Below are 24926 nucleotides of genomic sequence, written 5' to 3'. Positions count from 1 at the left end.
AAGTTATACATCTTCTGTATATAGTGATATGGAGCATGCTGGTATAACCTGGGTATATTCTGTATATAATTATATATGTACAGCTGGTATAAGTTATACATCTTCTGTATATAGTGATATGGAGCATGCTGGTATAACCTGGGTATCTCCTGTATATAATTATATATGTACAGCTGGTATAAGCTATACATCTTCTGTATATAGTGATATGGAGCATGCTGGTATAACCTGGGCATCTTCTGTATATAATTATATATGTACAGCTGGTATAAGTTATATATCTTCTGTATATAGTGATATGGAGCATGCTGGTATAACCTGGGCATCTTCTGTATATAGCTATATATGTACAGCTGGTATAAGTTATACATCTTCTGTATATAGTGATATGGAGCATGCTGGTATAACCTTGGTATCTTCTGTATATAATTATATACTGTATATACTCATATATAAGCTGAGATTTTCAGCACATTTTTTGTGCTGAAAACGCCTGCAGGCTTCAAGAAGACATCATACTCGCCCTCCTCGCGCGTTCGCTGCACTCTGTCCCTGCACCTCTGTCCCGACACCAGCAGCTCTTCCCCTGTGCTGAGCATCACGAGGCCCCGCGCATTAGGTTAATGAATATGCAAGTATCTCACCCCCATAGGCGTTAAGCGCATATTCATTACCTTAATGAGTGGTACCACATGACCGCTGAGCACAAGAAGAGCTACCGCCACAGGGACAACGGAGATGCAACGACGGTGCAAGGAAGGTGAGTAGGACGGGGGAGAGGTGTGAGCCATGCGGGATCGGGGAGCCATGTGGGACCAGGGAGCCATGCATACCACAGGGGTAGCTACACATAGCAGGACAGGACGGGGGGGCCACACATGACAGGACAGTGGGAGCCACACATAGCAGCACAGGACGGGAAGAGCCACACATAGCAGCACAGGACTGGAGGAGCCACACATAGCAGGACAGGATGGAGGAGCCACATATGTCAGGACAAAACGGGGGAGTCACATACCAGGGCAGGGCGGGGGAGCCACGCATAGCAGGACAGGGATAAGGGGACAATGCATACAAGGCTTATACTCAAGTCAATAAGCTTACCCAGTTTTCCGTGGCAAAATTAGATGCCTCGGCTTATACTCGGGTCAGCTTATACTGGAGTATATATGGTATGTACAGCTGGTATAATTTATACATCTTCTTGTGTATAGTGATATCGAGCATGCTGGTATAACCTGGGCATTGTCTCATTGTTTTTTTTATAGATTCTGAAGATTGTGAGTGAGATTCTGCAGATGCAAGCCAATGGTCAGACATCTGTTGTGAAATCCTTTGTTAAAAAAAATGCTTATTCTGATGTGGTCTTGGAAGGACTCCTAGAACTTCTGGATAATCCGTCCAACAAATGGGTGAAGTATGCAAAAGCATCACGTTCATGGTTTATAAGATTAGTTGTGACCACCTCCATATCCTTGTAGCTATTACAGTTGTTTCAGGACAGAGGAGTTCTGCTTTGGTTCTTGTTATCCAAAAGCTAAAGAGGATAAGACCATCCAGGGCTGGTCCTCATCCCTCCATGAGATGTAAGCCAGGAGATGTCATCATTATTTCCAAAATATTCTGTATCTCTGTGTCCAGTCGGAGGAGAGAGAACATATTGTAGAACATATTGTACAGGAATTGGTTTGATTACAGTGCTCCCCGTTACATTGTTGCGCTCTCATCCCATCACTTTTGGTTTCGGACGTCTGGATGTTAATACCATGTAATTACAGACCAGGAAACAAGATACAAACTCAGCTGCCGGAAGATCCTTTCCCCCCCAACAATGAAAACAGCGCGTAAAATATTCATGGGGTTTTTGTTTCTCTGGGCAAAAAACAGTCCTGGAATTAATGAGGCGCTGAAGATTCAAAGCGGACACTGAGGACTCAGATCTAGAAATTACATTTGTCATGTTGCTAACGATATCGGAGATTGTAAGACGATGCCAGCTAATTATAAATCCAGGCCATGTTACTGACCTCCAGCCTTCCGGTGAAGAACGCAAACGTAGATTTTTATTTTTTGAAAAGTTTAGATCTTTCTTTTCTTATATTTATTTTGGTGTGAATAGTGCTTTTTATTATAGCAGTCATTGGGATATTTGATAGGATGAATTTTGGGATTACAGTATCATCCCAACAGGATAGGATATTTTATTGCTTTAATTTGTTTTTTGAGACCTCACAATTAATACTTAGATCTATTTGGTGGCAGTTAAATGTGAGTACAATACTTCTGTCTGAAAAGTGTCTTAAGTAGTGTTGAGCGATACCACCCGATATTGAAAAATATTGGATCGGATTGGATCGGCCGATATCCAAAAAGTATCGGGTATCGCTGATTCCGTTTCCGGAAGTCCCATTCAAGTCAATGGAACAGAATTATCGGAATTAAAAAAAGCCCTTTCTTTCCTTGTAGGTTAATTCCACATAAAGAAAAACAACTAATAATAATGTAGAATGTATTGTGGGGGGTGTAGGAGACATTAAAGCCATAGAGGTTTAGCCCAATCAAATGGAATAGCAGGAATTATTTATTTTTTTTTAAAGACGTTCGGAGTTACAAAGATATTGACTATGTTAACCTCTTTCATATTTTGTCAGATATGTATGTTTCACTACTTCCATGCTCTTCACCTTCTTTTTTACTTCTCCCACACTTTCTCCTTCATCATCCTCAGCAGCAGCATCTTTTTCATCAACTTCTTCTTCACCTTATTCATCATCTTCTTCTTCACCTTCTTCCTATTATTCTTTTTTTTACATTCTTCATATTCTTCTTATTCAACTATTATTCTTCTTCATATTCTACTTCTTCATCTTCTTCCTATTCTTCTTCTTCATCATATTCTTATTTGTGACAGGCATTCCTGTAGTTGTTATCTATAAAAGTTTGAAGATTACACCTTCCGTTCTGCCTGTCACAAAAGATTTACAACAGGATTTGTCCACATTCAGTTTGGCCTGCAGCAGCAGGCATTTTCCAGGGGCACCACGAGGAGGAACGGACTCACCCCCATACACTGCTTAGTATTCTTCTGCTTATAATTTAAATAATATCATTTGCTCTGAATTTTAGTCTTATGCTTAATGTTCTTCTGCTGTTGGTTTTTCAGCTTCTTGGTCTTCTGTTTCTTGTTGTTGTGCATCTTGGTGGTTGTCTTCATGTTCTTTGTCCTCTTGGTCATCTTCTTCAGGGTCATCTTTTTGGTCTTCTTCTGTGTGGTCTTCAGTGTCGTCGTCTTCATGGTCGTCGTCAGGGAGATCCAGAGTGAGAAAGAAAAACCATTTCCACAAGCTCGAACTTGGAAAAGCAGCAGAAGGTACAAGACGGCTGAGGAACTGCTGAGTACCAGCTGATGGTACTGGAACCTGGATGGTTAGCAGAAGGAACAAGAGCAAATGGAACTAGCGAGGACCAGCTGACGGTGCTGGAACCCGAAGGGGCAGCATAAGGAACAAGAGCCATTGGAAAAACTGTGGACCAGCTGACGGTGCTGGAACACGGTTACTAAGCAGGAGGTACCTGTGCTACAAAGCACTACCAAGGACCAGCAGACGTTGGTAGAAATCGGATACCGAGAAGGAGGCACCTAGGCCAAAGGCACTGCCGAGAACCAGCAGACGGTGCTGGAACCCGGATGGGTAGCAGAAGCTGCAAGAGCAAATGGAACTAGCGAGGACCAGCTGATGGTGCTGGAACCCGGAGGGGCAGCAGAAGGAACAAGAGCCAATGGCACAACCGTGGACCAGCTGACGGTGCTGGAACACGGTTACTAAGCAGGAACTACCTGTGCAACAAAGCACTACCAAGGACCAGCAGATGTTGCTAGAACACGGATACCGAGAAGGAGGCACCTAGGCCAAAGGCACTGCCGAGAACCAGCTGACGGTGCTGGAACCTGGATGGGTAGCAGAAGCTACAAGAGTCAATGGAACTACCGAGAACCAGCTGACGGTGCTGGAACCCAGTGTGGCAGCAGAAGGAACAAGAGCCAATGGCACAACCGTGGACCAGCTGACGGTGCTGGAACACGGTTTCTAAGCAGGAGCAGGAGGTACCTGTGCTAAAAAGCACTACCAAGAAGCTGCAGACGTTGCTGGAACTCAGATACCGAGAAGGAGGCACCTCGGCCAAAGGCACTGCTGAGAGCCAGCTGACGGTGCTGGAACCCGGATGGGTAGCAGAACGTACCCATAATAAACAAAGTTGCAAGGCCGCGAGCAGGCCGCAGTTACCGAAACCCACAGTCCTACAGGGGGTGCTTGTCCTGTTGGCACTACGGAACCAGCCTTTATTACCAGAACCCGCAGCCAACATAGGAAGCACCTAAACTGCAGGCACCATAGACTCAGCAAACCCCACCGCAACACGACAGGACTATGTATTGGTGGCAAAGTGACGTTGACAATCCCCGGAAACCGCAGGCATGCTGGAACCAGGCTGGGCAGGAGGGAGTACCCGTGCCAAAGACACTTCTGAGCAGCAACTGTTGGAGCCCAGGGTCAATCATGCAGCAGGCTGAGGCCTACTTGGAGCAAGTAATAAATAAGATGTAGTGTGATTTTGGAGGCAACAGGAGACTTTGTCGTCCACACAGCAGGGGAGCAGCTGGCGTGAATGGGCCCCAGTAACACAGGAACAAGTGTGGATTGTTCAGACGCCACTTCTGAGCAGCATCTGGTGGAGTTGGAGGCCAGGGGAAATACTAGAGACAGTGGAGCCAGAGGCCTAAGTGGAGCACGGTTAAAAATCAGTAGTAGTGTGACTGTGTAGGCAGCAGGAGACTTTGCCATCCACACAGCAGGGGAGCAGCTGGCGTTACTGAACTCCACTGACACAGGAGCTAGTGTTTCTCTCTGTGCGGACGGCACTTCCAAGCAACAACTGGCTGTGTTGAAGCCCAGGATCAATCATGGAGCAGGCTGAGGCCTACTTGGAGCAAGTAGAAAATAAGATGTAGTGTGATTTTGGAGGCAGCAGGAGACTTTGTCGTCCACACAGCAGGGGAGCAGCTGGCGTTACTGAACCCCAATAACACTGGGGCATGTGTTTTTCTCTGTGCAGACGGCACTTCTGAACACCAACTGGCGTTGTTGGAGCCCAGGATCAAGATTTTAGCAGGCTGAGGCCTGATGTTTTTTGAATGTGGAGGCAGCAGGAGACATTGCCGTCCACACAGCAGGGGAACAGCTGACATTACTGAACCCCACTAACACAGGAGCTAGTGTGTTTTTCTCTGTGAAGACGGCACTTCTGAACACCAACTGGCGTTGTTGGAGCCCAGGATCAAGCATGGAGCAGTGTTATGATTGAGTCACCGAGGAGGAAAAAACAAAACACAAGCTCAGCCCAGAAAATCAGAGAGGTTGGAAACTAGCGGATTGCAGACCCCTAATCCTATCACACAACTAGCAGCAGCCGTGGGGCGTTCCTACGGTGATCATAGACACCTCGTCACAGCCGGAGATCTACACAAGCCTAAAGAGAGAAAAGGGAAAAACTGACTGCCCCAGAGCAGACCCCAAAGCAATAGGCAGCCCCCAAACATATAATGACAGTGAAGATGAAAGCACCAACACAGATAGAAAGATAGGCTGAGCAAATGATGGGGCCCAAGCTAACTAAAAAGGACAGGACAGAAAAGCTGCTGTCTGCAATCCGAGAAAACTCTGCTAAAAAATATTACCAACACAACTGATCAGCAAAAAGGACCCTGAAGTCACTAGATTTCTAACCCTATATCAGCACTCAGAATATTCTGGAAGCAGAGCAAAAGAGAACACTGATCAAGGAAAAAGAATGCAGCACACCCCCGGCCGGGGATGGCTGAACTCCAAAAAACAAGGTAAACAAAACAAAACTAATAAGTTCAATAGCAGAGCAAAAACTTATCTTTGGGAAGCAGGAATCAGACTGGTCTCCAAGAATCCAGCAGAGAAATCACCAGCGACTCAGAAGGGAGTCGGCTGCCTTATAGCCAGTCAGAAGTTCCCGTTACCCGGTCACCCTCCACCTGATCAGGTGTTTGGTAATCAGCCTCACTACCTTCCTTCACCAGAAGAGGGAGATCCTCGGACACAAAAGATGAATGAACAGATGAGCTCACAACAGAGCAGGCTGAGGCCTGATGTTTTTTCCATGTGGAGGCAGCAGGAGACATTGCCGTCCACACAGCAGGGGAACAGCTGACATTACTGAACCCCACTAACACAGGAGCTAGTGTGTTTTTCTCTGTGAAGATGGCACTTCTGAACACCAACTGGCATTGTTGGAGCCCAGGATCAAGCATGGAGCAGGCTGAGGCCTGATGTTTTTTGCATGTGGAGGCAGCAGGAGACATTGCCGTCCACACAGCAGGGGAACAGCTGACGTTACTGAACCCCACTAACATAGGAGCTAGTGTGTTTTTCCCTGTGAAGATGGCACTTCTGAACACCAACTGGCATTGTTGGAGCCCAGGATCAAACATGGAGCAGGCTGAGGCCTGATGTTTTTTGCATATGGAGGCAGCAGGAGACATTGCCGTCCACACAGCAGGGGAACAGCAGACGTTACTGAACTCCACTAACACCAGTGCTAGTGTGTTTTTCTCTGTGAAGACGGCACTTCTGAATACCAACTGGTGTTGCTGGAGCCCAGGATCAAACATGGAGCAGGCTGAGGCCTGATGTTTTTTGCATGTGGAGGCAGCAGGAGACATTGCTGTCCACACAGCAGGGGAGCAGCTGGCGTTACTGAACCCCACTAACACAGGAGCTAGTGTTTTTCTCTGTGCGGACAGCACTTCCGAGCGACAACAGGCTTTGTTGAAGCCCAGGATCAATCATGCAGCAGGTGGAGGCCTACTTGGAACAAGTAGAAAATCGAATGTTGTGTCAGTATGGAGGGAGCAGGAGACTTTGCCGTCCACACAGCAGGGGAGCAGCTGGCGTTACTGAACCCCACTAACACAGGAGCTAGTGTTTTTCTCTGTGCAGACGGCACTTCTGAGCGACAACTGACTGTGTTGAAGCCCAGGGATTACAGTTCAGGTGGTAGAAACATGAACACAACAGGAGACCTGGATACTGTTGCCAACCAATTATTTATTCTGGAAGAGGACTGGCAAATTCTGGCGAGATCCAGGCCTTGTTCATTTTCAGAAAAGTAAGCCAGTCAACGTTATCGGAGGATAGTCGCGTGTGACGGTCTGTTAGTACACCACCTGCGGCACTAAAGACGCGTTCCGATAATACACTGGCAGCAGGGCAAGCCAGCACCTCCAATGCATACTGGCTAAGCTCTGGCCATGTATCCTGCTTAGAGACCCAAAACTTGAAGGGGGAAGAGCCATATGGGAGTACACATACAGGGCAAGACATGTAGTCTGTCACCATCTGACGGAAACGTTGCCTCCTGCTGACTGGAGCCGTCTGTGATGGTGTAGACATTTGTGGCGGACACACAAAACTTTGCCACATTTGGGCCATAGTGGTCTTGCCTTGTGCTGAGGCGCTGCCTCTGCTCCCTCTTTGTGCAGAACTTCCTACACAGCCTCGACGCATAGAGCTGCTTTGTAAAGCACTAGCAGCACTGCTGACGGGTGGAATGGAGAACATGATGGACTGCACCAGTGTGTCTTGGTACTCCTGCATTTTACGCTCCCGGTTCAATGGTGGTATGAGGCTTTGTAAGTTGTCCCGGTAGCAAGGATCTAGGAGGGTGTACACCCAATAATCAGCCGAGTTGAGAATGTGGGCGATGCGGCGGTCGTTTCTCAGGCACTGCAGCATGAAATCAACCATGTGCTGCAGACTCTCAACTGCCAAAGAAACGCTGTCCCCTGTTTGAGTAGTCATCTCTGCCTGCTCTGCATCACCCCACCCTCGCTATACATACTGACTAGAGCTTTGTGTACCTCCCTCCTGTGGAGAGATGTCTTCCTCCTCCATCGACTCCTCCTCATCCTCCTCACAAATTGTCCCCTGCCTAGGCCTTTGTGAGGAACCACGTAGCGTAGACTGTCCAGAAGCGGATGGCATTTGTGACTCTTCATCCTCCACCTCTTCCAAAACCTCCTCCCTTAGTGCTTGCAGTGTTTTTTGAAGCAGGCAGGTAAGGGGGACAGTCATGCTGACTAGTGCATCATCTGCACTCGCCATCCACGTGGAATCATCGAAGGCACGCAAAACAAGGCAGATGTCCTTCATAGAGGCCCACTCAGTGGTGCTGAAGTGTGACCGGCGCACAGTGCGACTTGTTTGTGCCTGATGCAGCTGGTACTCCATGACTTCTGCCTGCTGCTCACACAACCGCTCCAACATATGTAACGTTCAATTCCACCTGGTGGGTAGGTCACATATGATGCGATGTTCCAGAAGGCGTAATCGGCGCTGCAGAGCAGCAAGTCGCAATCTTGCCGTGCTGGAACGCCACAAGTGAGCGCACTCTATGCGGACCTTGTGCAGCAGTGCATCAAGATCCGGATAGTCCCTCAGAAAGCTCTGCACAACCAAGTTCAGCACATGTGCCAAACATAGGATGTGAGTGAGGTTGCCTAGGCCCAGAGCTGCCACCAGATTTCAGCCATTGTCACACACTACCAAGCCTGGCTGGAGATTCGCTGGCACAAACCACACGTCGCTCTCCTGCTTGCTGGCATTCCAGAGCTCCTGCGCTGTGTGGCTTCGATTCCCCAAAGAAATTAATTTGAGCACGGCCTGTTGACGTTTGGCCACGGCTGTGCTCATATCGGTCGTAACAGGCTCCTGCAGCGCTTTTTCTGAGGAACTTGAGTAGGAGGAGGAGTCAATGTGTACAGACTGGATTCCTGCGCCACTCTCCAGATCTGTACCCGGCTCCACAACATTGACCCAATGGGCAGTGAGGGAAAGGTATCGTCCCTGTCCATGGTTACTGGTCCACGCATCGGTGGTCAGGTGGACCTTGCTACTGACAGTGTTTAGTAGTGCATGTTTTATTTTTCCCTCCACATGCTTTTGCAGGGCTGGGACGGCTTGCCTGCTGAAATAAAAGCGGCTGGGCACGGTGTATTGTGGGACTGCCAATGCCATGAAGTTCCGGAAGGTGTCAGTCTTCACCAGCCTGAATGAGAGCATTTCAAGGGCCAGTAGTTTGGCAATGCCAGCATTCAGAGCCTGTGCTCGGGGATGGTTCGCCAAGTATGGCCACCTTTTATCCCATGCCTGTGCTACCGATGGCTGTAGAGTGGCCTGGGAGTGTGAGGATGACTGGGAACGTGGTACTGTGGGTGGAATGTCACTGGGTCTCCGGACAACAGTGCCAGAGGTTCTTCCTTGGTGATCCTGTGAGGAAGCCGAACCAGCTGTGTGTGAACTGGAGGAAGAGGCCCCAACACGAGCTGAAGAGGTGGTAGGTGGTGCTGTACGTTGGCCTATGTGTTCAGTGTGTCTGTGTAACTCCACCTCATGGTTGGTCCGCACATGTTTCCACATATTTGTGGTATTGAGGTTGCTGACATTTTTCCCTCTTTTGACTTTCTGATGACACAGCTTGCATTTGACAAAGCAAATGTCATCTGCAACTGTGTCAAAAAAGGACCACGCACTGCAAGTCTTGGGATCGCCCGTTTTGGCTTTTGGAAGAGGAATGCTCCTAACGGGTGCCGAAGTGGAGGCTACAGGCAACCAAGTCTGCCTCCTCCCTCTCCCTCCTGTTTTGGCCATTCAGGGAATCTCTTCCTCAGACCTGCTCCCACCACCTGCCTGTTCCTCACGCCATGATGGGTCAAGGACCTCATCTACAATCCCCTCTTCAAACACCTGCTTCTCCTGGGTTGTCTCACCAGAAAGTGGCACCTGAGTCTCGTCATCATCTGATGCGTACTGAGGTGTGCTGACCATAGGCACTGGCCCACCCGCCTCTTCAGATTCAGAGGGACAAAGAAGTTGCGCATCACTGCATACTCCCTCTTCTTCACATTCTTGAATACTGCTTGGCTGGCCCCCTCTTTCCAAGCCAACAGATTCAGAGAACAGAAGTAGAGACTGTGATGGCTCCTGTCCAGGGCTCTCTGACTGCCTGGGCACTTTGGCAGGTGGTGAAGAGACAGATGGTTGCTCTTCAGTGCTCTGGCCCTGAGAGGACGTGGAAGTCATTGAAGTCGATGCGTTAGCTGCCATCCATCCGACATCGGCTTCAATTTGTTCCTCCCACAGCAGTGAGGTACGGCGAGGTCCTACAAAGCTGCGCATAAAGGACTGTTGCCTGCTAAAACTGGGGGATTCTGACTCACTGGTGCCCGCAGCAGGCACAGATTCCCCACGTCCTCTCCCTGCAGAATCCCCACGTCCTCTCCCTTCTGAAACTCCATGCCCACGCCCACGTGCCTTACTCCCTGCCTTCTTCATCTTGGTAGACTGATAAAGATAGGCAGAAAAGTACAAAGAGGGGGCTTAGTGTGCTTATTCCTGAACAGCTGGTAACAGGTATAAGACACACTAATTTTATGAAGTGTGTCTGTGGACTACACTTTAATATGAGCTAATGTGGCCTACACAACAGTCAAGTGGAGTGTTTGGTGAACTTTATTTTGTTTTGTTTTTTTAAAAAAAACAAAAAGGATGTGACCAAAGATTTGAAAGCGATAGTATCACAAACTTTTTGGACCTATTACAATGCAGGAAGGTAACCTACAATGCAAAAGATGAGGCTCCAAAAAATAGGGTAATACTAATCTGGCTGCAAATGAAGGGCACAAGCCAGAAAAATGGTTCCTGTATCTACTCCTATATAGTGTTTGCAACCGACCAATGTAGATGGATACAGATGGATGCACACTAATAGGAGAATAAAAAATGAGCTGCAATAAACGAAAAATATCTGTGAGGCAGTGACGCACGCTGAGCGGCCTACAACCAGACGTAGCTGCAGGACACACTACTCAGCGTGAGCTGCACTCACACACAGAGACCTCTCAGACAGCCGTGAACAGTGCAGCAAACTGGGCACTAGCACTGAAAGGCTGCAGAGAGGCTCCGCTGTCTACTCCTATAGTGTTTGCAACCAACGTATATGGATACGGATGGATGCACACTAATAGGAGAATGAAAAATGAGCAACAAAAAAAGAAAAATATGTATGAGGCAGTGACACATGCTGAGCGGCCTACAACCAGATGGGCCGCAGGACACCCTACTCAGCGTGAGCTGCACTCACACAGACCTTGCAGACAGCTGTGAACACTGCTGCAAGGCAAAAGAAAGCTACAGTGGTGGATTATGTAGCCTGGGTAAAGCACACTATGATTGTGAAAATCGCTATCTCTAACTGTCCCTCAGAGTCTTGATCAGCAGTCTGTCCCTAACTGAATTCACAGCAGAGTGAACCAGAAATGGCGGCGACGGTGGCTTTTATAGTGCATCATGACATCATTTCAGCAGCCAATCACAGCCATGCCATTAGTTAACATGCCTACATGCCTAACAGGATATGCCCACACTTCTGAGTATTGTCATTGCCTGAATCAAATCAAACTGGCTCATAGCATTATGGGAACTTCCGATTCCGGTATTCGATATGCTAAAAGTATCGGAACTCAGTATCGGAATTCCGATACAGTGAATATCGGCTGATACTTGCGGTATTGGAATGCTCAACACTAGTCTTAAGGCATTGAGGGGTCGGTTAATGAGCAGTAAATTTCAATGGAAAATTACTTTTGTGAGTATTAACTTATTTCAGTGACCATGGTGGGTTTTTCTTATTTCATCCCCTTACCAACATATCATTTATAGTCATATGCCAGCTCCCTGACTTTGATTCAGGTAACTGAGTCTGCATCTTTGCTGGCAGATGATAGCTGTGATAGTCAGCCATCGTTTACTTCTAACAGCCAGGAGTGGCAGGCACTGATGAGTTGCCATGATGGCCGGGGTCTGCTGAAGACCCCGGTGCCTTTTATGATGTTACTCCTGTGAACATCAGCCTTCTGGCTGGTGTTCATAGTGTCTGAGTCGGACTCCACCAAGCCAGGGCATAATGGTGGCCAATGGTCGGCAGGTCTTCCCCAACAGACTAAAAAGGGAGAAGTTGTGGAAGGGATGAAGGATCAGTCTATCTCAATAAGCAATGCCCAGACCTCAGGTGCAACAGGAAAAAATTCTTGCTTTTACTGGAGTAGTTGTTGATGATGATGATTACAGATCTCCACAGTTTTTCAGTAGACAGAGCCAACAGCCCCTCATGGTGTGATGATCCCGGTTCTTCTCTAGCAATGTGTAGCAACTCTCCTTACTCCCGCTGCATATAGCACTATACGGGCACTAATACTTCTCCTCTCAGCCTGGACCTTGACATCCATGGCACCTCAGGCTTACAGGAAAGTACCTCAGCTCTCTTTCCACCGCTGGCAACTAAGGATCGTCTCAAGACATCTCTCCTGTGTTCCTTAACTCACATCTGGCAGTTGCGCACTTCTTGAACCGTGCAGGACACCATGTCTCACGCGGCTGCAAAGATTTTGCTTTAGTCTCGACAGCAGCCACAACAAAGGCACTGGCTGGCCTCATTGATCTGCAGCACCACTCAATCCCAGAGGCGCAGGGTTGCTTCTCCTGCGCTCGGTAGTTCTCTTGTGGGGGCTGCTACCCAACAGACTTCAGAATCGCCCTTACACTAATTACATGTGCGTGTGTAAAAATGGCTGAAGAGCTGGCTTCTCACACTATCAGAATTTACAGACTATCAGGACTCTGAATATTTTTGGTTACCTTTTGGGCATGCCTGCCCTTTTTCAAGATGGTGTCTTTTGTTTCATGTGCCTCTTGTCTTCCTGCCTTATAACTCCACCCCATACTCTAGTCTGTGCTAGAGTATTCTGCCTGTGTTCTGCTCCAGGTGGTTTCCTGGCTTTCCAGCTCCTCCTGCAAACCTGTGTGAATATCCTGCTTCTCGCTCTCTGAGTTCTGCTGTATTCATCTGTGCCAGTGTTCCTCCTGCTCCTGACTAGAGTTGAGCGACTTTGGTTGGATCGGGTTTCATGAAACAAAATTTGTTTCAGATGAAACTGGTCCGACTAGGGCAAAAAAAGTCAGAGTTTCGTCCAAAACCCGACCCCAATGCAAGTCAATGGGGAATAAAAGTCGGCATTGAGTGGATGAATGTCATCCGCTCAATGCCAACTTTTATTTCCCATTGACTTGCATTGGGGTCGGGTTTCGGATGAAACTCCGACTTTTTTTGCCCTAGTCGGACCAGTTTAATCTGAAACAAATTTTGTTTCATGAAATCCGATCCGACCAAAGTTGCTCAACGCTACTCCTGACTACTCGTGCTGCTTCCTCAGTGCCGCTGACCTTCACCGCAACATGTAAGCTGGCTGCTGCTCTGGTTCTGCCTTCATTTAATTAGCTGTAAAGCTTGGGACTGCTCTGCTTAATCTGAGACTTCCTACACAGGCCTCCCTGGATAATCTAACACCTTGTTTGGACTTGCTTATCCATGCACGGACTAGTCACAGACCTACTTATTTCCAGTATTCTCAAGTGCAAACTGAACTTCACAGACTGTTTTGCTGATTGCATTTCTCTCTGAGTTTTCCCACAGACTTGTTAAGTAGTTACACAAAAAGAAAGCACAGAATAACAAATGTGCAAAAATACCCTGCAGTAAAAAATAGCACAGTAATCAGCAAGTGCTGATAAAAAGATGACAACAAATACAGGGTATTTAGTCGATACTTTTTTTGCAAAAAAAGTGTATACCAAGCCACTCCACCTCGTCAAGGTAACCCTTAATGGAGCAGTGCCTATCTAATGCATTTAAAACCTGAACATATGAACAGTGTCTAAATGAACAGGATTAAGACAGGCGCTTCCTAGTATGGGCACGTGGTGTAAGATGGCTCTTTATGTGCATGTCACACAAGAGAGGGGTGGGGTCTCTCAAACCATGCAAAAGCAAGGAAAAAAATGGATTAAAAACACATGTGACATGCACAAATGTGAACAAGTCGGTTGGACAGTGTTCACACCACCCACTGACTGAAACACAAAAAGAAAGCACAGAATAACAAATGTGCAAAAATACCCTGCAGTAAAAAATAGGACAGTAATCAGCAAGTGTTGTTAAAAAGATGACAACAAATACAGGGTATTTAGTCGATATGTTTTTTTGCAAAAAACTGTTTACCAAGCCACTCCACCTCATCAAGGTAACCCTTAATGGAGCAGTCCCTATCTAATGTATTTAAAACCTGAACATATGAACAGTGTCTAAATGAACAGGATTAAGACAGGCGCTTCCTAGTATGGGCACGTGGTGTAAGACGGCTCTTGTTAAGTAGTTATTATAAGGCTGCAATCACATGTCGCTGTTTTTTTGCGTTTCCGCTGCATTTTTTATTGCGCGATTTTGCCGCGAAAATGCAAAAAAACAGCATCCTATGGGATTCCACAATGCTGTGCTAATGCTGCGGATTTTCCCGAGGCGGAATCGCATCGCGGAAAAATATGTAGCATGCTCATTATTTTGCGGAATCGCGGCGATCCCGCACCCATGGGATTGCATTGTTCCGCTTACTTCCCACATGTGGCTGTGCCCACCATGCAAAAAGTAAGCAGAACATTTGCGGATGGTACCCACGGTCCGGAGGAGAGGAGACTGTCCTCCGGGCTCTGGGTACCATATCCCTGTAAAAAATAGAATAAAAATAAAAAATAGGGTTATATTCACCTTCCGGCATCCCACGCAGCGTACCCAGGCTTCAGCGATGCTTCCATTCCCAGTAAAGCCTTGCGAGACCTTTGATGACGTCGCAGTCTTGCGATAATGTAGCGGTCCCTATTTCTCACGAGACCGCTACATTATCGCGAGACCGCGACGTCATCAAAGGTCTCGCAAGGCATTACTGGGAACGGGAGCATCGCTGAGGCCCGGGAAGGCTGCGCGGGATGCCGGAAGGTGAATATAACACCATTTTTTAATTTCTTTAAATTATTTTTAACATTATATCTTTACTATTGATGCCGCATAGACAGCCTCAATAGTAAAAAGTTGGTCACACTCGTCAAACACTATGTTTGACGAGTCTGACCAACCTGTCAATCAGTTCTCCAAGTGATGCTACAGATCGCTTGGAAAATGCTAGCATTCTGCAAGCTACAAACGCTTGCAAATCGCTAGTTTTTCAGTGGGAAAATCGCGGGAATTTAAAATGCGATTTTCCCACGGAATGGAATTCCGGAATTCTCGCGGTAACTTCCGCGAGAGTTCCACTACGTTTGCACATAACCTAAGTGTTATGGACTTGAGTTTTTTCTGCACTTGTTTGAAGCACCATGTATTTATAATATATGCTTTTTCACCTACTTTCTCACTCGCCAGTGAGTTTGAGCCCATAAATAGACATTTGTGATGCCTGACTTTGCAGGGCACTACAACATGAGATTTTTGCCATATACAGATGTACTGTGGTACTTCTGCGTATAGGGCAAGCAACCAGGCAATTTCAGGTTAAAGTAACAAATACAGTGAAAAGTAAAAAAAATAAAAATAGAAAAAATATATAAAAGAATTTTAAAAAAGTTCAAATCACCCTCTTTTGCCCCATTAAAAATAAACACCTATTAAAAAAAAAAAACTATGGCTATGTCAACAGAAAAAAATTAAAAAGTTGTGTAGAAAATTATTCTATTTTAATAGCCCCTAAGTGTGAGACGTCTTCAATGTCGCCTTATGGGCTGTTGTATTTTTCAACAGAGTATGGAGTGCTGCTTCCATCTTTTTTTGCTACATTGAGGACTGGTATGTGCCCGTGAGACTTTGCACCCCAATTGCTGTTGCTCCTCCTTGTTCTTTTTCTGTTATATATATTTATTTATACATAGATATACTTATACAATGTGTGTGTATGTGTGTATATGTGTATGTATGTATATATATATATATACATGATAACATTTTGTCTTTTGGGTTTGGCTTTGATACCATTAGTAAACTCCTATCTCCCCCTAGTGGTGACTGCAAAAAGATCTATAAAAGCAATTGAGAGTTTTGTATCGGAATAAAATTTCTCACTTCTATAATGATTTACAGTATAGTAGAAAAAAATAATTTCAACATGATGTAATATTAAAAGGTGGCGATAAATAGAAAATGATACTGTATGTGCATGCTTGGCTTGTAAAGGGTTTCTATGTTTTCGTTCTACTTTAGGCTAAACCCTGAGCCATTGGATGATGAGAGAGTAGGATTTATATTATTTTCAATAACAAATAAAATAGCAGCTGAATCAGTTACTTCACCCCAGGATGAAGGAAGAACCTGAACAATAACTGTAGAAAAACACTGCAACTATATTACAAAGATTTTTTAAACAATTAACAGCATTAGAAAACTTTATAGTAGCGCAATGTCTTTCTGCCTTATACTTCAGTTATATATTAGTTTAAAAAGCACAAAAACACATAATAAACCTTTGGGGGAAAATCTGTTATTCTGTGTGGTGCCTGGTACTGTGTAAATAAAATATTTTCCTGCATTGTTTTACAGATATTTGGTAAAAGTGAAAAGAGATGAACTCATATTTTACTGTGCCCAGAAGCTATTGCCAGAAAAAATTAGTGTCAAGCTATCTGATTGTGAAGTGTGTGCCGGAACATACAACTCCATGCCTACATTCTCCATCAACAGCACTGGAAATACATATATGTAAGCGGAATACCAATGCAAAACTACTACAGTATTGTACAGTACAAGAATATAACTACTATAATACTGCCCCTATGCACAAGAATATAACTACTATAATACTGCCCCCTGTGTACAAGAATATAACTACTATAATACTGCCCGCTATGTACAGGAGTATAACAATTATAATACAGCTACTATGTACAAGAATATAACTACTATAATACTGTCCCCTATGTACAAGAATATAACTACCATAACACTGCTGCTATGTACATGCATATAACTAGTATAATACTGCCCTCTTTGTACAAGAACATAAATACTATAATACTGCCCCTATGTACAAGAATATAACTACTATAATACTGCTCCCTATGTAGAAGAATATAACTACTATAATGCTGCTCCCTATGTACAAGAATATATCTACTATAATACTGCTCCTATGTACAAGAATATAACTACTATAATACTGCTTCTATATACAAGAATATAACTACTATAATACTGCTCTTATGTACAAGAATATAACTACTATAATACTGCCCCCTATGTAGAAGAATATAACTACTATAATACTGCGACCTATGTACAAGAATATAACTACTATAATACTGCTCCATGTACAAGAATATAACTACTATAATACTGCCCCCTATGTACAAGAATATAAATACTATAATACTGCCCCCTATATTCAAGAACTTAACTACTATAAAACTGCCCCCTATGTACAAGAATATAACTACTATAATACTGACCCTATATACATTAATATAGCTACTATAATACTGCTTCCTATGTACAAGAATATAACTACTATAATACTGCTCCCTATGTACCAGAATATAACTACTATAATACTGCCCCATATGTACAAGAATATAACTACTATAATACTGCTCCCATGTACAAGAACTTAACTACTATAAAACTGCTCCTATGTACAATAATATAGCTACTATAATACTGCTCTTATGCACAAGAATATAGCTGTCTCTTGGGGCACCCCTGACCGCTTGGTCTGCCTCCTCTGCAACTGTGGACTGCATCCTGCCGACTACGCCAAGTGTAAGCAGGTTGCGGGATGCAGTGACGGACAGGAGGAAGAGCAAGGGTTAACAAGTTTAATAAGAGGGGCATACTCCACGCAGGGAGGTAAAGGGTTAAACAGTGGATTAAACAGTATATATGGCAAAGGATTTTGGGAGGTAAAGAATAACGGTTCTAGTAATGGCAGTTCCTGTGTATGACTTGTGTCAGAAGTTCCTCAAACTGTAACTCCTGCTGAGAACTCAGTAGCGCCAGCAACGGCTGGTGCGACGTCTTTTCCAGGAAGGTCCTGTGGGCATCAATGCCCAGTCTTCTGGCAGCAGCGGTCGGTACCTTCTGCTGAGCCTAGTTCATATACTGCAGTGTCTGACAAGGGTACGGGCCACAGTCCTGTATGAGCCCAACGTGGCTCTGCAAATATACTCTGGTGAAATCAGGGCGCAAGTGTCTGGGCAAATATTTGCTGGCAACGTCAGGGCACCACTGTCAGTCCCGTACTCAGACCCTCTAATGTGGCACATGTACTGTACTCACGGACATGGAGCATATAGCACTTTGTTATCTGGTAGTCACGGGCTCACACTGTACGTCTCCATCTCTCTGTAGTCACCGGGCACACACTGCATGTTCCTCTCGCTCTCTGGTCTCTGCTGCTGAAGATGGCGAACACTGGCCTGCACACTGCTGATGCTCTCGGGACGGAGCACTCCTCTGCCTGGATGCTGCTGCTGTGGATACACGGCTTCCCTCAGTGAAGTGGTCCCTCTGCAGATGTCAAGGGACTCTGTCATAGCGGCCTGTTGCAGCGCCGGTGCTCTGTGTGGGAAGGGGAAGAGGAGCGCGCCGCTCACCTGACTGCGTGCTGCCCTCCGTTCGGGCCAAACTCTTCTGCTGCGCGCACTTTCCCCTTTTATTCCCCCGCCCCCCTCTGTTAGGAGGAAGGTCCCGCTCACTCATGCTTCCTCCAGGATAAAGAGGAAAGTCCACCTCGCTAAAGCTTCCCCCAGGGAACAGAGGATGCAGCCTTTCTAGTTCCGGATTCGGCACACAGGCACCCATGGTCTCGTCAAAAAAATGCGCCGGTCACATGCTGACTAAATGCTGTCAGTTTCTCTCAATTCACTTGTATACATGCACATAAAGTGACTGCAGACTTTCATGCCAAACCTGAACTACCCCTTTAAGCTTCTGCTCTTTCCTTCCATTATGCTTTACAATGCAGCTCAGTTTGCACAGATTGGCCCAGTTGGATGGTAGCGCATGTAGCAGGAACAGGAGACTATAAACTACATGCAACTAAACCATCAATAGAATGATGGGAGAAGCCTGGGCACAGATGAGGAACCTTCTTTTTTAACCGCATTAAATCAATGGCGTTGAGGCTAATCGCCTTATTTAAGACCTTATGTCAAATCAAGTCATTTTATTTGCTGCGAAAATGAAATTCTCAAGATCATTGTGAGATTATCCATTATTTCTGGAGTTCAGATAATGCTGTGCAAAGTTTAAAAAGTTCAGCAAAGGTCTAATAATCAGGAGCATTTAGTATGGGGCTGAGACCTTTCATCTGCGGCAGAACCCTCTGCAGTATCCAGGGGACGTGCAGAGTCTTTGCCTTGCATAGCAGCTCAATGCCCAAAGCAGAGCCAAATCCTAACAAACCGTGGACTCCCTGGCTGCCACTATGTCAGCAATTAGCGCTGCCTGAAAAGGTCAGACCCAGATCTGTGCTCCGCCTGATGTGCATTCACTATTAATACATACACTGTAACGTTTCTGTATGATAATACATTGTAGCAGATTGCTCTCGCCCCATATCCCCTCCACAGGATAATGAACTGCCACAAATAAATTACTGGAAAAAATTCACATCAACATAACATTTTCCTTCTTATATCAAGAGTTTAATGACTCAAAAACAAAAACAATTTCTAGTTGAAGAAAATTCAGAAAAAAACTTAATTTTCATTTAATTAAATCTTTGGAGCCGAATGTGAGACGAGGATAATAGACCCAAGGCTGAATCATGAAGCATGGCGTTGTGCTAGAGTACCTTCTGGCATAAATTGAGCCACCAAGGTGGCGTAAATTTGGACGAATTTGAAAGGTGGGCAACACCATTTTCCATGCTGTCCCTTTCCCCATCCCCTTTTAGTAGAGCTGGAATAAAAATGTTAAAAGCTGTAAAACTTTTGTGATACAGTTAGGTCCAGAAATATTTGGACATTTTAGATTTTTAACAAAACACATTCAGGATATATAATCAATGCGAGCTTAATGTTTGTACTCTCAGCTTTAAGTTCAGAGTATTCACATCATAATTGGAGTAAGGGTTTAGGAATTACCGCTTTTTAATTTGTAGATGCCTCTTTTTAAAGGGACCAGAAGTAATTGGACAATTATCTCAAAAGCTCTTTCATGGGCTACATGGGCTTTACCCTAGTTAATCCATCAGTTAAGCAGGTAAGGTCTCCAGCTGATTTCAGGTGTGGCATTTGGAAACTGTTGCTGTGAACTTACAACATGCGGTCAAAGAAGCTGTCAGTGGAAGAGAAACAGACCATCATTGGGTTAAAAAAAGATAGCAGAAATGTGACCAAATCAACAGTTTGGTACATTCTGCAAAAAAAAGAGAGCACTGATGAGCTTGGGAGCTCAAAAGGGCCTGGACGTCCGCTGATGACAATGCGGATGGTGAAGAAAAACCCCTTCACAACATGCACTCAAGGGAATAACAACTCACCAAGAAGTAGGTGTTTCAGTTGTTATCATTTAAATAAAAAAATAGTGGAATTCAGAACCCAAATCACAAGGATTCAGTCACTGTCCAAATATTTCTGAGCATAACTATACATAGAGATACATTTCAAGGTGTTTTACATTGAAATTCTGTCAAAAAACACCTTCCTAAATTGGGCCTCAAGTATTATATAGTAAAAGGAACAGGATCCTTAGCAGCATGGAGGAATTATGAAATGGCGTAAGCAGTTCTTGTGCAAAGTCATATATTCTGGATTAATTATTAAAAGTGTTTTCTAGTAGGAAGCAGTTAATACCTGTACTAAGATACATTGTGCACACCTGTGTACATATACAGCATTTCACAACTGAAGCTTTGATACAGTTGCATCCGGTTAAGACAATATTCTGAGAGGCATCAGCCTGGAATCTAGACTAATACATCCTTTTTGCACTGAAACAATGCAGCTCCAACCGGACCGGAACTGCAGAGTACTGCTGAGGTGGTCACCTCCCTGAGGACTATCTACACTGCGTACAACTGTAACTTAGCTGTTACAACAGTAGATTAGGGTAGAAATGGTTGCTTTTGGACTAAATCTGGCTAGGAAAAACTTATAAGTGGGGTCCATCACGCACAAATATTTAGGGTGCGTTTATGTGGCACCCCAGGAGTTTGGATGCCACAGGGGCATTGCCTCCCTCCAGGGGGAGTGATGTCATGCCTGGAAGCAAAGAAGGAATCCCCTTTATCAGGTAGTTCCAGCATACAACACAGTTCCTGCTCCAGGCCAGCAGGGGGAGCTCTAAACCCGACTCAGGGGAGCTGCTCTCTTTGGTCAGAAGCAGGAAGTTAGTGGGGAGTTAGTGCCTGAGCAGGGTTGAGAGAGGATGTGCAGACAGTTGCTGGGGACAGGAACTATAGCTGAGCTCACCCCCAGGCTTGAGCACCAGAGACCAGATGCTGGAGTCTGAGGCTGTGTGGGTAGTAAAGCCCCAGCAGTAGAATCCAGAGGACAGAAGATTGCAGATCCTCTGTCCTCAACTGAGATTCAACGACACCGCAGCACGTATGAGGCAGAGACGCCATATAGGAGAGATCACTGAAGCAGGCTATAGCTGGCTGTCATCTGAGTGGAGTTCTACCTAAGTAGCAGACAGTGAGAGGAACTTGATTAAACTATACAGCAGCAAGTACCTCATAGAATAGAGCTAGAGAGGAGACCTCACAACCCACCTGAATAAAGAGATTCCCAAATTGCTTCCAGGCTGACCGTCTCCAGTACCATCTGTAACCTGAGCCCTGGACTGTACCTACACGGCTCAGTAAAAGGAAACTTCACTCTGTTGTGTCCTCTAATTATTCCTGCATCCCCTATCCAACTCTGCTACATCTGTAGGGGAGTGGACTGACCCATGGACCTGTCTGAAGAGGAACAGTGAATGTAAGATGGGCAGTAAATATACTTGACGTGAATTTGTATATACAGTACGTATGGGGAAACAGCTAGAATTAGGAAGAGATGGTGTAGGACCGGATTTTGGCCACTATGAGGAGACAAAGAATAGCAGGAAAATGAGACGTGCAGTACAGAGGTTTGGCCACTAGAGGGAGACAAAAGAAAGCAGGGAAACGACATAACAGCAGATAATGTGTAAGAAATCGCAAAGTCATGGTGGGCAGAGGTACGGGGACTCGGGAGGGGAATTCCTAGGCAGGGGAATAAAAAGAGAGAGAGGGAGCCCCAGGGGAGAATCCTGTCCAGGAGGAGTTCAGTGCAGCTCAGCTTAGGAGGAGACTGAAGAAGGACGAGCTCCGGAAGGGACTGGAAGGAGAGACAGTCAGGGGGGTGGCCCTGACAGGATAGCCGCAGGACAGAGGACACCCGGGGTACCAGACAGATGGACTCAGCCAGGGGAAGCGCTGTGGTGGTGGGCCTAAGGCAGCCACAGGGAAAGAACCGCGAGGGACGTCACTTTAGGGGAGAGGAGAGGTGAAAGGTACCCGGGCCTGTGCGTAGGAGCTGTTGTGGTGCTGTGGTCATCGAGAGGACGGCCAATAAAGAGAACCTGTTTGAACGCATGTTGGTTTCTGTCTCCAGTCTGTTCGCAGCATCTATCATTAAATACAACATCTTTTCTATCACCACTGCCCTGGGACAAAGCTCTGCCCGTGGAGAGCTATACCAACTCTGCTGCATCACCAACAGTCCCAGAGGATCTGCACTGCAGCGCTGGTCATCTCTGACCAGAAACCACAGGTGGCGTCACGAACACTTTACAAACTCTTTATTTTTACTCTGTAAATATTCCCTTTAATTGGATGCCCAGGGCCACGGACCGGGTCACCACTGCCATGACACTACCCTTTTAAGAAGTGGCCCGGTACCAATTATCCCATGGCCTTGATGGGCGATCCATTTATACAAGCATATTTCAGACAGTTAAACGAGCACCCACTATATTCTAGCATTTAGTTTCTTCTTTAGCTGCCTAAACATGCTGATGAAGAATCATTGGGTCATAGTGGGTCGCCCTCCCAGGGCTGGTGGGGTACTCGGTACCGGGCCCGCGGATCTCCAAGAGGGGGATTGCTGTTGTCACGGCAGCTATGACCCTGCCCGTGGCCCTGGGCGCCCATTGTGAATGGCGGAAATGTTCATTGAATGATTCGTGATGCCACCTGTGGTGTTCGGCAATAAAGATGTTAAGTCGACGCTGCCGACAGATCCTCTGGGACAGATGGTGTGGTGCAGCAATGATGTTGTGGCCCTCCACAGGTAGGGCAGCAGTCCCAGGGCAGTGTAGGTGAAGGGATAGGGGAGAGACGTAGATGGTGCAGTGTCAGGCACGGAGATGTAGCAGTGCTGAGGGTGTTGGCGCAGGAATAAGCGGAGGACACCAGGGCATGTAGTTCCAAAGCTTTACTCACAGTCTTCACTCTTAGAAAGCCTACGTAAAACCAATAAAGGGCACCTAAAGAGGCGCAACTATATACAAGAAAGTTTGTGATCCACTCCAAGTTCATGATCACTGCAGTTCAGTAAAAATGCTGCCAACGCAACTAGGCAAAAACTGGAACATAATTCTAAACATTGGGACACCGGTGCCAATACCCTCCTGGGTAACAGTTAGTAATTTTGGGCATGTTCTTTAGTAGTGGTCTCCTCCTGGGGTGGTGGAAGCTGGTTTCTTGAGCTGCTTCCAGGGGAGATTTTCAGAATGTCCGCGTCCTGCTGGTGGATTAACATACTGCAGGTACTCCTCCTGTTGGGCTTTGGGGATGGCTGTCTGTGGTGGTAGCTCAGCAGCTGTTGATGGTGCGGTAGCTGTTCTTGTTTTTGGTCGCTTGCATGGTAAAACTTGGGTGCTGCCACTTGATGGCTGTGCAAGCACAGGATCATTTCTGTCCATAGTCACCTTGCCTAGCACCAGGATCATGGATTCCACACCCGGTGTCTGTGTGCCTGGTGTGCACTGTGTTGGTGGGGGTGCAGCTGATGTCACTACTGCTATGGACATGGAGGCTGCGGTGACTGTTGGGACAGGCGGGAACCCAATGGGGCCTGACAGGGCTTCCCAGGACTTAGGGGCGACGGCAATACCTTTTTCCTCATGGCCGCTCAGGTCCTCCGCAGGCGTCGGCAGCAGGTCAGGTGGAGCATCCTCCACAGCGATGCCGGTCCCTGGACCCAAGAATAACACCTCCTGGCAGGCGGCTGCTTCCAGCAGCGGTGCCAGGGTGGAGGTGGCAACAAATGCTGGCGGCGATGTTACGGGTGCCGCGGAGGTAGCAGATGTTGCCGGCAATGAGGCTGGTGCAGCGGTGACGGGTACCTCTTCAGCAGGCCCCTCCTGAGAGCGCTGCCTCCGCTGCTTCAGCAAGGCCTGCCTCAGCTGCAGGCTGTCATTCAGCTGGGCAATCTCTTCCTCCAGCTGCTCCACGTCCATGGTTTCCAGCGGCCAGTGCTTGTGACTACTGCGCCGGTGGAGAGGTGTTCTTCTCCACCGCGCTCTCCTGGCCTCCGTCCTCCTTCCATCATGGCGTCCTGGTGTTCTTCTTCCTTCCCGGGCTTTTTTCCCGCCACTGGGCCTCGCCCCTCCCTCTGGGGGCGGCGTCTTCTTCCTACTCATCCATAACAAGCCAGTATACGAACCCCTCTGGGGGTGGGCCATGTTGCTGTAGCATAGAAGTTAAGTCAGGGGTGGCCCCTTGACAGTCCGCGCTCTTTTCTTAGGACCACCCATGTTATCACGCCCTTCTTCACCGCATCGGCGGCCATTTTGAGAGTCCATTTTACAGTCTATCAATTTGGTTAATTTTGCACATTCTCAGCAATTAAGTCCAATAAATCTTCAGCACACAGAACCCGGTGGTACCGGGCTTCGTAATCCTGTTCGTGATGCCAAGTTGGGTCGCCCTCCCA

At 46.4% G+C, this 24926-nt stretch overlaps 1 protein-coding gene across 2 annotated transcripts in view; it reads left to right on the top strand.

Moving 5' to 3' along the window:
• Positions 1-24926, top strand: part of LOC141094735 (disheveled-associated activator of morphogenesis 1-A-like) — a 221031-nt gene that overhangs the window by 124161 nt on the left and 71944 nt on the right. For both annotated transcript variants that reach the window (XM_073580660.1, XM_073580659.1), the window contains exons 5-6: positions 1269-1417; positions 16564-16722. In XM_073580660.1, the coding sequence (XP_073436761.1) occupies positions 1269-1417; positions 16564-16722 (308 nt within the window). The remainder of the gene's footprint in view (positions 1-1268; positions 1418-16563; positions 16723-24926) is intronic.

Source organism: Dendrobates tinctorius, unplaced genomic scaffold (genome assembly GCF_039654945.1).
Source record: "Dendrobates tinctorius isolate UK_male_01 unplaced genomic scaffold, ASM3965494v1 ptg000065l, whole genome shotgun sequence".
NCBI classification, from domain to species: Eukaryota; Metazoa; Chordata; class Amphibia; order Anura; family Dendrobatidae; genus Dendrobates; species Dendrobates tinctorius.
The sequence above is the reverse complement of the archived record's forward strand: the minus strand, read 5'-3'. Positions and strand labels throughout refer to the sequence as shown.